This window comes from Egretta garzetta, unplaced genomic scaffold (genome assembly GCF_000687185.1).
Source record: "Egretta garzetta isolate BGI_Z169 unplaced genomic scaffold, ASM68718v1 scaffold321, whole genome shotgun sequence".
NCBI lineage: Eukaryota > Metazoa > Chordata > Aves > Pelecaniformes > Ardeidae > Egretta > Egretta garzetta.
Window position 1 is genome coordinate 1,734,960 of NW_009258756.1, and position 12,389 is coordinate 1,747,348.

At 42.8% G+C, this 12,389-nt stretch overlaps 1 protein-coding gene across 1 annotated transcript in view; it reads left to right on the forward strand.

Moving 5' to 3' along the window:
- TBXAS1 (thromboxane A synthase 1) overlaps nucleotides 1-12,389 on the forward strand; it is a 252,009-nt gene that overhangs the window by 173,962 nt on the left and 65,658 nt on the right. The window contains exon 10 of the mRNA XM_009649239.2: nucleotides 8,191-8,505. Coding sequence (XP_009647534.1) covers nucleotides 8,191-8,505 — 315 coding nt within the window. The remainder of the gene's footprint in view (nucleotides 1-8,190; nucleotides 8,506-12,389) is intronic.

A 12,389-nucleotide genomic window follows, 5' to 3' on the forward strand; every position in this document is an offset into this window, starting at 1 on the left:
TGGAAGGGAGGGGGGGGGGGGGGCCGGCAGCGGGGAGTTGGGTGCTTTGCTGGGAGGCCCAGATAAGCTTGGGAGAAGATGCGTGCATACAACATGCAGCAGCTCGCTGCTGATTTGGGAGTCAGTGCCTGTTCCACACGCTGGCGTGCATGGAGGGGCCTGGCCCAAGCTGTTCTTCTTCCCCAGCACCCAGTTATTTCTTCTCTTGCTCTATTTGCCCACTGTGTATTCTGATAACCTCACTCTTCCACCTCCAAGCAGCAAAACATGTGTGGGGCAGGAGAAGCTCAGCTACCACACACAGATCCAATATTTATTGTTTGTACTCTGATAATGGCAGGCGTCGTTATCAGGGTGGTGTTATCCTAAATGTTTTGCAAATACAGAATAAGGAGGTTGCAGTCCACTGTTATTTGCAACCAGTGTCTCTTGCTCGCCATTATGCAGGGATTGGGAAAGCTGGATGAGACTCTCTAGCCATTGCATTTTGGGCTGAATTCTGAGCCTTCCCCATGTGCGCATGCGATGGAGGGAGCTGCGGTGGTTATGCTGTTGTGCTGTGCTCTGGGCTGAGGCTGCCAGCCCAATGCGGCAGAGACGCCAACCAGCTGCCACAAAGTGCATGATGGTTGTTTGTCATTAGACTGAATTTCATGGAGAAACTCAATGCTCTCTTAGACACCCAGCTCATTCTGCTCAGCCTGGTACTGGAAGAAAAATCTCCAGAGTCAGAGACAAGGGTCAGTTCATTAGGGTTGTGAATGGACCAGGCTGCAGGCAACCCCTTGGTTTTACACTGAAGAACTACTGGAAGGGTTTCCAGCTCTGTAGGCAAGCCATAGGTTTCCCTGTGGTCCCACATAATTGAAGAAAAAAATTAAATAGTTGTGTGCCTTATTTTCTCTCTCCCATAATCGTAGCATCTCTTCATCCTACATATAACTTCAGCCAAGTTAGGCCTCCAGCTTGGATCTTTGCAGCTCACAGTCAACAGGTCCACACACATTAAAAACAGCTTCCTCCTACAAGAGCCATAAAGAGCTATGTTAAACTTGTCTCCACTAGAAACAGAAACAATTAGATCTGAAATTCAAGTTTATTTTCATCCCTGGACTGTGTGGGAACATCTCGAGTAGGAGGCTGTTGTCTTTCAAGATGTGAGCCCTTTAGTGCCACTTGCAGCAGTTTAAGCTGAAGGGAGGTGGCTCCCTAACAAAATCTTGTTTTTAAGAATTCCCCTCCAGCTTTATTTTCAGGTTGAATTAGGCTTGCCCATGCCTCTTCAGATTACCAACACTCTTACTTTAATTTTGCATTTTGAAGGTCAGAGAAGCGCAACGTTTTTGAGGAAGAAACCAGCAGTACCTGAGCACTCCTCTCCCTCACCTCATGAACAGAGGCACTACCATGTGAAAATAGTTTTGTATTTTTCAGCAGTATGATTTTTCTGCTATCAGCATGCTTTGTTAAAGACCTACTGAATTAATATATGGAGAGACAGAGAGAGACGTATACAAGTACAGGTTGTGGAGTCCCAGACGTTATGGGTGTAGCTGGATGAAATCTAATGATTTGCAATATCTGCAGAGACTTACTGGAGGAGGAAAAACCTCTCCAGTGATGAAAATGGTTCAGTGCTGGGGTGGACTGCCTGGGAAGGCTGTGGGAAGCTGGAGTTTGGCTGGGTTTTTAAGAATAGGTTAGACAAACAGCTGTCAGTGCTGGTTTGGCTGATGCTGCCTCGCGGCAAGGGGATGGAGTAGATAACTTGCCGAGTTCCTTCCAGGCCTCTTTCCCCCATGTGATGGTGCTTTTGCCTTAAACTCTTTGAGTCTGTATAAATCTGTTTTCATCCCAGGTCTTAAAGGGTTTTCTGAGATCATCATTATCTTTTCCTCATGGGGTTTTTTAAGATTTGATGCATGTTGTACCGATTTTACAGATGGAGAAGCTGCACCAGCTATAACTGTGTTTTAAAGGCAAAAAAGGGAGTGCAGCTTTAAGCATCCCAGCTTCTGTGAAGGTCCATGCTTTAACCAGTAATTCATATCAGCCACTCTGCAGATTTAATGGCAAACTCAGCCAATAAAATCTATGTCCTACTTGAATTTACACTCACTCTCGGTTTTTTATTTTTATTTTTTAAAAGAACATTGGTCATACATAGAAGATATGTTTTGTTACTGTGTTTCATACTTTCCACGCTCAGGTGCTTTCATCAATTTGCTGACTTACCTGCGCCTTCTGGGCCTGCTCAGCATTTCACGTAGTGTTTTTTCAACATTATTGTAGGGACACTTCTTTTTCCTTTCAAGTAGAAAGCGAAGGCGTTGCTGTGGCTTCTGACATCAAAAGCGGTGTCACAGAATACTCACAGTGCTCCCTCATTTCTGTGAACTACTGCCAGAAACTTGCATAGGAGTTTAGTGGTGATAATATATGAAAATATCAGAACAAGTCCGGAGTTATACAACATCTTCTCAGTCTGGGGTTTCACTGCAAATGTTAAGATCAGTCCATGCTGGCAAAAGGCGGCTCCACTTTCCAAGTGTGCACTCAGTGAATATATTTTTTTTTTTCTGCTTTACATTTACTCAGGTTTTTAACGCTAGTTATATTGCTTTGTAAGACATACCTGCCCTCAGACATTCAGCCCATTTACAATAAAAACATTGCCGTGGTTTCAACAGCTGACGTTAACAAATTCAAACAAAAGAGTTTTTTTTTTCTGCCAGACTGAAAGCCTCCCAGCCGCTCTCAAACAACGTCTGTACCCTGCAGTTCCGCAGGCTCCAGGGCCTTCCAGAGCTGGGCACCACCCACAAAAGCACCGTGCCCTCAACCTTCAGATGCACAATTTTGAAGGCTCTGGCTTCCCAGTTAATTCCAGCATCTGGGTTCAAGCGCAAGGCAAAAGGACCATTTCTCTGAAATGTTTTGGGACTGGATGTGTTGGCAGAGAGACTGGCTTTTTTGATATTTCACTGAGAAACCAAAGGAAACCTGCAAGTGTTAGGGAGGGGTTGAATTTGATCTTGTCAAAGCAGTTTGGCAAAATGATAGTTTTAGCGGGACTGCATTTTGTGCTTCTTTTTCAAAAGGATCTGGGTAGCTACTGCAGTGCTTTACTGATAATTTCAGGGTGGCACAGGTTTGTCTCACCAAGAAAGATGGTTGTTAAACCGAACTTACAAAAAGGGACATGGATATAAACTAATATAACAGTGTTTGTATATTTGTAGGAAACTGAAATAACGTGAGATGTGAGCTTTCTACCTGATGAGGATTCTGAAGCTTAGCTTCTGCTTTTTTGAGCTGCCATCAGAGCATCTGAGAAAGGCTAGGGGGGTCTGCACAGTTTATTGTGAGTGGTGTTATATTAGCAGCATCACATTTGTATGACTTGCACCACAGCAAGTGCTTTACGGAATACCAACCAATTATGTTTTCTGATTTGATTCCTTGATTCATCTTTAAGTTGCTTTTTGTAGTCCTGGGCTCTTTTGAACTCAAAATGGGGAGCTGAACTATCAGAGTGGGGCAAAATTTGAGTATAATTTGCAGAAAACACTACCGAAATCGCAACATTGGGAACAAAAATTCCAACTGATAGACATTTGGTAGTTTTCCTTCAGTAATTTTTGACTTCACCTTACAGAGAAGTCGAATGGCTCAGTCTCTACCAAAAGCGTAACCCAAGGGTCCCCTGCATCCCTAAAGCAGCAGTGAATTTGCCAAAAGGCCAACCTGTGTGTCAGTCTTAAGATATGAAAACACAGTTCCCTGTTTAGGATGGAAAGAGCTGGAGACATCCGCCACCCCCCCATGACCCTGGCCTCCTGTGAGACAAGTCATGATACATCATGCATGTGAGCGATATATCTCTCTTCTTCTGACAGTTGCAAAACTTAAAAGCAGTGATTTGAGGAGGGGTGATAGATACTGCCGGATTGGCCTTCCCCAGTATAGCACACATCTATTCTTCCAGTGTCTAGCACATAGCTCGTTACGGTTCTCTGCAGAATGATTTCTCTGCATGGCCAGGTGATGTTTAAGGAGACTAATGAGAGAAATGATATGGCCCAGAACACTGGTGTCAGGAAATATATTGCAAGGTGTCTATCTTGGGGAAGCTGAAAGCGGGGCTTGTCTTATTTTATATTTCAAAGGGGATGTCTGTGTCACCACCAAGTTAGACATGCACCCCGTCCCATACTGCATTCAAATTAGATTTTTTTCAAATAGTAGCTTTCCATTCAATTTTCATTGGCTTAATGATAGGCTCTGTGTTATAAGGGGACAAAACAAGAGTCCGTTGCACTGACACGCCGTTCTTTTGAAGCGGGAACTTGTTTCTGAGGCCATTGTAACATAACTATGCAAGTGTCAGAGGACAGGATTGAGGCTATTATGGGCTTCTGCTTTTTGTGAGGAAAATCAAACAAATGTCCCCAATGGAAAAAGGAAGCCAGCAGCTGTATGTGACGACCAGAGAATGTTTTCCGTGAAGCGACACTGTCTGTACCTGCTCTGTTGTCAAACTGAAAAAAATGCCTTTTTTTTTTTTTTTTTCTGCTGTCAACCAAAGCAGAGAAAACCTCCGTGAATTTTCATGAGATACCTTTTCCTCATTTCCACCACTTAACAATCCAATTATATTTAGTTTTATGCTAGCATTTGCCTCTATTGCCATTGTTAGGGTTTTGAGTCAGAGTGATTCTTCCATCCTGATGGCGCGGAAGAAAAAATATGTTTCATTATGACTGGTTATAACCCTGGAAATCTTTTCTCTCGCTTGGGTTGATGACAATTTTTTATGTTGCATTCTATACTGATGCCTAAAGTGAAGTAGAATGAACCATAAGGAAGAGAAGCTTTGCTAAAATATAGCTCCTTCCACTGTGTAGAATTATCCTGAAAAAAGCTTGCATCTTTCTAATTTTGTACTTTTTTCCCTCACTATTATTTAAGTAGTTTTTACAAATTAATGTTGTTTTTGTAAGGATTGAAGCCATTGCTCGTAGCAACCCCTGCTCACCTGTGAACAAATTACATGGCACAGATAGAGTATCTGGTTGTTTCTCGATAGGGTGACCTTATAAACAGATTCTGCAACAAGACAAGCTTTTAAATTCCCAACCAAATATATTGTGTGAGTAATAAAAAGAGCTCCTCAAAATGGCCACAGAGGCATTTCAGAGCACATTCTTGGGAATATTGACTTGTGCTAGCATTCATTAAGTTTGCTTTCAGCAAAAATTCTCATGAATGAAATTTTATTCACTAGTCATTATGATTATTACTTTACTATCGTAGCAATAACCAGATGCTTTGTATAAGGCCAGGACCTGATTTTGTCTAAGGCTGGAGAAACATCTTATAGGGTCTCCAGAGAGTATATTGTCTAAATATAAGACCAGACTCAGCTAACAGCTCATGACTGGGAACTGCAAACCCTCAGAGAGCAATGGGGTTGTTTACAAGAAAATTCACAGCTAGAGAAGGATGAATGCAGAACCATACCAAATGTTGTACCATTTGAACTGTAGTATGTTACAGTGTTCCCACTCCACTAAATATGAATGTAATTATACATTTTTATGTTATAAAGGTAGTTTAGGGGATGATGACTAGTGTTATGGATAAAAGGCAGTATCTCTACAGATGCAGTTCATTACTATACTGGACCAGTTTATCCACACACTAATGAACACATTGGAACTAGACTGTTCCAGGGGTTTTTTTAATTTAAAAAATGTCCTAACCCAAATACATGTACCAGGAAAATCCCTGAAGCATAGGCTATGCCGAAGCATTGCACTCTGAGTTGTGCAATACATGGACTCCCAGCATGTGAATAAAGCCCTTCCTGGAAAAGTTAAATGAGATTTTTAGCTATGCAGAGCTGAAGTACGCGTAAAGTCTTGCTTCCTCCAGTCTAGAGGAACATAAAAGAGCAGAGGTATCCTATTATGCTGGAGGAGGATGACTGGGCAGGGCAGTTGCAACTTTTCACCAAGGAAGACCAAGGAAGCATGGCCAATGTGAATATGGACATTGTGCTTAAGTCTAGGCATAAGGAAGTATTTTTAGAGCTGGAGCTCCTTCGCTGAGCACAACGTGTATAATGTTGCTTTGTGTGCCTTCACTTACTGGGGAAAAAGCATGTATCCTGTGCCTTGGAGGTAATGCAGGTTGCCTGGCCAATTTGTAGAGTCCTTCAGCATGCAGTGACCAGCACTGGCTACTATCTGGAGCATCGATTTTTGGGTGTACTGGGGTGCAAGATGCACTGTGGTCATGGATACAAGCTGTGTAATGTACTCATGGAAAATGAAAAGGTTCTGTGGGGTAGGGGGAAGGAGCTGTTAAAGAGGCAGTGCGCCAACCCCACGTATTACCAAAACCTCAAAATAACTATTCCTCTCTGCCTGTAGATCACTCAGAACAGCTTGTTGGCAGCAGAGCTAAGCACAGGACACTAAGTATTTCTCCTCTTTTGTTGTCTCACTGCTCTCTTTTCCCATGCCATGTGGAAAAAAAAAATCTGATTAAGTCCTTTGACATTTGTAATTAATTAGTCCTTCCTTACTCTTATCTTGTTTGCCTGTCCTTTTCTCTGGCTTTTCTTTTTTCTACTTTATCTCTCAGTCATCAGATCCAAGAAATCATTCAAATGATTTCTTTTTAACAGATAAATGCAGCTTTACAGCATTTTTTTCTTCTGGAGAAAAACTTGGTCCCTTCTTTTGTCCATCCCGCTGCACAAGTTGTCATGTTCTGGCACTGCAGTCACTTCTAAGTCCTTGAGCTATCATGTATTCTGTTGGTATTTGAGGAATTGAAAATCAATCACATAGCCTTATGGCATAGGTTCAGCACAATTCTATTATGCCCACTCCCAAAAGTCAATTCAAACCTTTTGGGTTATATTTCAAAGCCTAATCAAGCTTGCTGCCCAGACTGGTTTGGAATCAACTCACTCTTGTCCATAGGTCTGTTTATTAGAGTTTTTCTGTCAGAAACTAGCGTGAAAGAAAGCACGTTTTCATAACAGTAGAATCATTCAGTGAGTATTTTGCAAAGACAAGCCACCTAAACAGGTTTTATGGTAGAGGAATGCTTACTGTTGTAATGTGTTTCTGCAAATATGTTTACAAAAAAAAAATTAAAAAATGCTATGTTGGTACAAGCATTCATAACTACTTTCTCATAAAAAGATGTACCAGTTTACTGAGATCAGTTTCTAGTCCTGTCTTGTTAAGCTGGCGTAGAAATTATTGTAGATGCAACCCTAAACCCTAGATGGTGACTTTCATGCTTTGGACCACGTGAACAAGTGAGGAAGGTGCCTCGGAGCGGATGGGCCAACTCCTCCAAGCACGAGTTCTCCCACCTCCTCTTGGCAGGTGCACATGGGACTGTGAATTGACTATGTCAATCCTCTTACTTCCAGCAAATGCCAGGAACTCACCCTGAGTATTTTGCAAAGACAAGCCACCTAAACAGGTTTTATGGTAGAGGAATGCTTACTGTTGTAATGTGTTTCTGCAAATATGTTTACAAAAAAAAAAATTAAAAAATGCTATGTTGGTACAAGCATTCATAACTACTTTGTCATAAAAAGATGTACCAGTTTACTGAGATCAGTTTCTAGTCCTGTCTTGTTAAGCTGGCGTAGAAATTATTGTAGATGCAACCCTAAACCCTAGATGGTGACTTTTATGCTTTGGACCACGTGAACAAGTGAGGAAGGTGCCTCGGAGCGGATGGGCCAACTCCTCCAAGCACGAGTTCTCCCACCTCCTCTTGGCAGGTGCACATGGGACTGTGAATTGACTATGTCAATCCTCTTACTTCCAGCAAATGCCAGGAACTCACCCTGAAGGTGAAAGAATCTCTGTGTGGAGCTGGCCACAAGCAAACCTCTGAAAATATGTACCTGTTATATACTGGGGGCAGATCAGTCTCATCCCACTGGGAAGAAAGCAGTGACCAGCTCTTAGTGAAGGCATTTCTAGCTGATTTAAAGAAGTCTCCTTGTTCGGTGGCCATTCTGTGGGAGCCAAGTGGGCCATATAGGAATGACAGAGTATAGGAATAAAACAGCTCTCTCCTTCCATCCCCCATGGGTAAAGGCATTTCTCTGTGACCCATTCTTTGTACTTCTTCTCATCCTCTACTCTGCAGAGACGCAGAGATTTTCTTCAGTGGATGCTCGACTCTCGCGACTCAGCTGACTCCCTGGCAGCCGGGTGTTTGGATGTGATCAGTCCATCTGCTGCTTCCAGACAGAACGAGGTGCCTGTTGCTGGCAGGGCCACACCTGAAAAGGTTCAGAAGACATTAACGGAGGATGAGATAGCAGGCCAAGCTTTCCTGTTCCTGATCGCTGGGTACGAGACCACCACCAGCACGCTCTCCTTTGCCACGTACTTACTAGCCACCAACCCAGAGTGCCAGGAGAAGGTGCTTCAGGAGGTTGATGAGTTCTCAGCAAAACACGTGAGTATGATTTGCTGGTGTGGGGCTTTGTGCAGGGAGCAAGGCAATGTGAATGTCGTCATGCCACGGTGGCACCTGAATGACCCCTACTTGTCTCAGTCATGTATGTATGTATATTTTATTAATATTTTCAGCCAAAATTTCAAAATTAATCTATATTGGTTAGGGTTTTTTTTGGAAACTCTTAAATAATGTCACTTTACAGCAACTGAAGAGATGGGCCAGAAACTTTTGGTCATAGTGAAAGGTTAACCTTTACAAAATATTTTACGTTATTGAAATAAACCCGCTGTCATCAGACTCTAAAACTACACATTTCTATTATTTGCCTCTTGTCCAGATACTTTTATTCGTTTTGTGGTCAATTTTATTTACTGATGTTTGTAAGGACATAAACAACTTTCTTATGAACTATAAACTGGAAGGTTTTGCTTTAAATACTCATGCTGCTTTTTTTTTTTCTTCAGCAGCAGAATATATGTGTATGCTTCAAAAAAATCACAATATCTAATTCTCTTATACTGTGTTCAAATGACTTCTCCCTCACTATCTGTATTTACCAAGGGCATTTATGTTTCCTGGATAACCATTGACAATATTTTGTATATCTAGCAGACCATGCAGCAGCCATTCTTACACCCTGCACTCTCTGCACAAGTTGTTACTTATGAGAATTCAGACTGAGGGTCTTTTTCTTTTCATGAACACTTTTATAATGGATCACGAGGCTAACAGGAATAAAATGACACCAGGCATGGCTGTCTTGCAGGACTTTAGCTGCTGGATTTGCACGCTGAAAGCCTTAACTATACAGTTTTGGGAGTTTCATAGTTTTTATGCATTCCATCCTCTGTGTTGCACTTACAGAACAAGAAAAGAGTTGTATAATTTTCTGCTTTGCTGGTAATAGAAAATTCTCGACTATGCGAAGTGTGCCCGTTCAAAAGCGACCATTTCCCTCCTTTTGCTTGTGTAAACATAAAAGCCAGGATTTATTTACACAGAAAATGTCATCTTTTGTCTTGCATGATGAGGTTCTGAGCATGGTGGTTCTCCCTCTAAGATTGCTTTTGCTCTGAGGGTGCAGATGGACGACAGCAGCGGAGGTTAGGACTACGCAATCTGATCCGCGGAGCTTTTTCTCGGTGCATGCTTCATACCTCTGGTGTGAGTTAACTCTATACAATGAAACCATTGATGTGTAATGCTCTAACCTATAGGGCTTGGGTTATATTCTTAGGTTATTAGCTCTACAACACTCCAGCTGGAGCATATTTACTTGTTTCATTCAAATACGGCAGACCTAATTATGCCCTTGTGTCCGGCGAGTTCAACTGCCTTCCTTAGGGCCTGCAAAGATGTGAAAGTGCAGCTCGGCCTGGAGTACGTGCAGTTTACTGGTTAATACTGGTGGCAGAGTTGCACATAGAAACCACTATTATGCAGCCCTAAGGAAAATATGGTTCATCTCCTCACCAGTTCCTGAAAACTGACAGCCTAAGAAACCAAAGTGAAATTGCTGGGAGAGGTATCCAGCAGGATAGGTACACGATGTCATTCATATCTGTCTGTAGATGGGGATATGAATTAGTAAACTCTTCCATGTAACAGCATAGAAAGCTGACTGCAAGCAGTCATTAAGTGGCTGATTGCTTACAGACATTTCATATAGCGAGGCCATGTATATGGCTACGTCTACGTTAACAGGTCGTGTGCTCCTATTGACATGGATTTGTCATTAGCACAGTTGGTAGTGAGGGCTGTTGGGTCCACACTGTACACACCTCAGGAGGTTTTTTTGGGTTAGTTTGAGTCTGGCCCCATGTACCAAATTCCTCTTAGCAGTTGGACCAACTTTCTGGTTTAGTTCCAGTTAAAGGAGCCCTCGCTCTGCACTTGGAGGCTGTAGTGTGAACCAGTGCAAGAGACTTGCATGTGAGTGTGCTCCTGATCTGAGCTAGAGAACTAAATGGACCTGATTTTGTATATGGTCTGTCTGAGCTGTCACTCACTATTAGCAGTATTTCAATAATAATCCAGTTCAGACAGGTAATGCCTGACTCTCTTGGTTCTCTAACAGGAAGATTTTGCTAATAATTTCAGCTTTTGCAATATCTAGGAGAGGTTGTGGAGCTAGGTAAGCTTGTGGCTGAGAAGTTAAAACTTGATGTAGAGAGACGGCCACTCAAAATAAATGAATGATTTTTGCAGGTCAACACTGTACACAGCCTGTGTGGTGCCTCAACCCAAATTGGTGCCTTATCCCAAACCATGCTGTTTAATGTCATATATTGATTGGAAGTACCTTTCAAATCACTCCCCCTTACTTTACTAGTTTTCACGTTTAGCTTTACGTGATCCGTATATGACTATGGCCAAGGGTAAGAGGGAGAGAAGGATAACTATGCCCCTGCTGTCCTTGATACTGGGAAATTCATAGGTTTAATCTATGCAGTCCCATCCTTCAAAAGGTTTCCTATTATAAACAGTTTGTGATTTGGGGAGTGGGGAGGGGGACGCAATGCACTGCTCAAGGAGCCCATCCCAGAATAAGGAAAAGGATGCAGCAGTTCAGTCCCCTTAGTGACTGTAATTACCTACTTTTAGCCTAGAAAATAAGATCTATGTGAATGGTTTGCAAGTTAAGGGAGCAGAAACTATTTTAAAACTTGGGAATATATAGATGCTATATTCAGTTGTCATGCAGAGAAGAGGAAGGGAGGGGGCATAGCAGCTACAGGCTCACAGTTAGTTATCAAGTCAGTTGCTAAGAAATTTGATTAGGTTATTGCTTGTGCTCAGCACATCAGCTTTGCTCTTATCAAGGTGCTTTGCCATTTTCAGAAAGGAAGGGCTTTAGAGGGCCAACACTTGGAGAATGGTCCAGTCAGGTTGTTTTGACAGGCGGTGGAAGACTGCTTTGCTTTGCAGATATGCAAGTGTTAAACACAGTACCCTCTTCAGCCAAATTTATACTCAGGTAATTATAACTACAAAATGCTCTCCGCCATCTCCCCCCTCCAACCCTTTCATTTGCCTCATGCAGCATGTTTTATTGCCCTAATCTGTGGCATAGAGCTGTGGTCTGATTCTACAGCAGTTGCTGTGTATCGTCCCAGAGGTGGCAGTACTTCGATGGTGGACAGAGTGATTTATACACTCATTTACTAAAGTTTATAAAAACATGTGAGAGTCATCTGAGACAAGGTGCTATAAATGACAGGCGCAGTTTCAGGGGTTTTGGCACACCAGTCAAACTCAAAGGACAGTGACCTTGTGATAGCCAGTAAGGAGAGCCAGGTCTGACCATCTGGGCATACAGCAGTATTTTGGTGGCTCTGGGTGTTGTACTTGAGGATACCCCTGAGTTTGCTCTGATCTTCTTCTGTCTTGCTTGCACAGGAGTTACCTTAGCAGAACGGGACAGCATGAAGGGGAAGGAGAAAGCCTAGGCTTTGCTGTGTTAGCGATCACGGTGCTGGCTTGGTGCAAGCCGCTGTGGTGTGGAGCAGAAATACGAGGTTAGGTGCTGGAGGTGGTATAGCCTCAGCATTGTGCTGGGAGTCCAGAGCCTGGAGGAGAGGCAGGTCCGACTGACCATGTTGTACTGCTGTGTTGTGTCCAGGCAAGTTTCCCTCAGAGCTGTCTCGGGAGACCTTTCTGCCTCTCTCAACCACACTGCCTGAATGCACTGTAGAGATGCCACTTCCAGGCAAGTGTCCTCAGAAAACAGTGCCTGGAGTGAGTCAGGGGTTGACACCTCTTTTTTTTTTTACCTCCAGGATCTTCCTCATCTATTCACTAAAGGACTTTTTAGGTCTTTTCTTGGCTGATAGCTCAGTGTGGAGGCTTGGTTATTTGTCTTTTCCTGTAAGGGAGAAGAG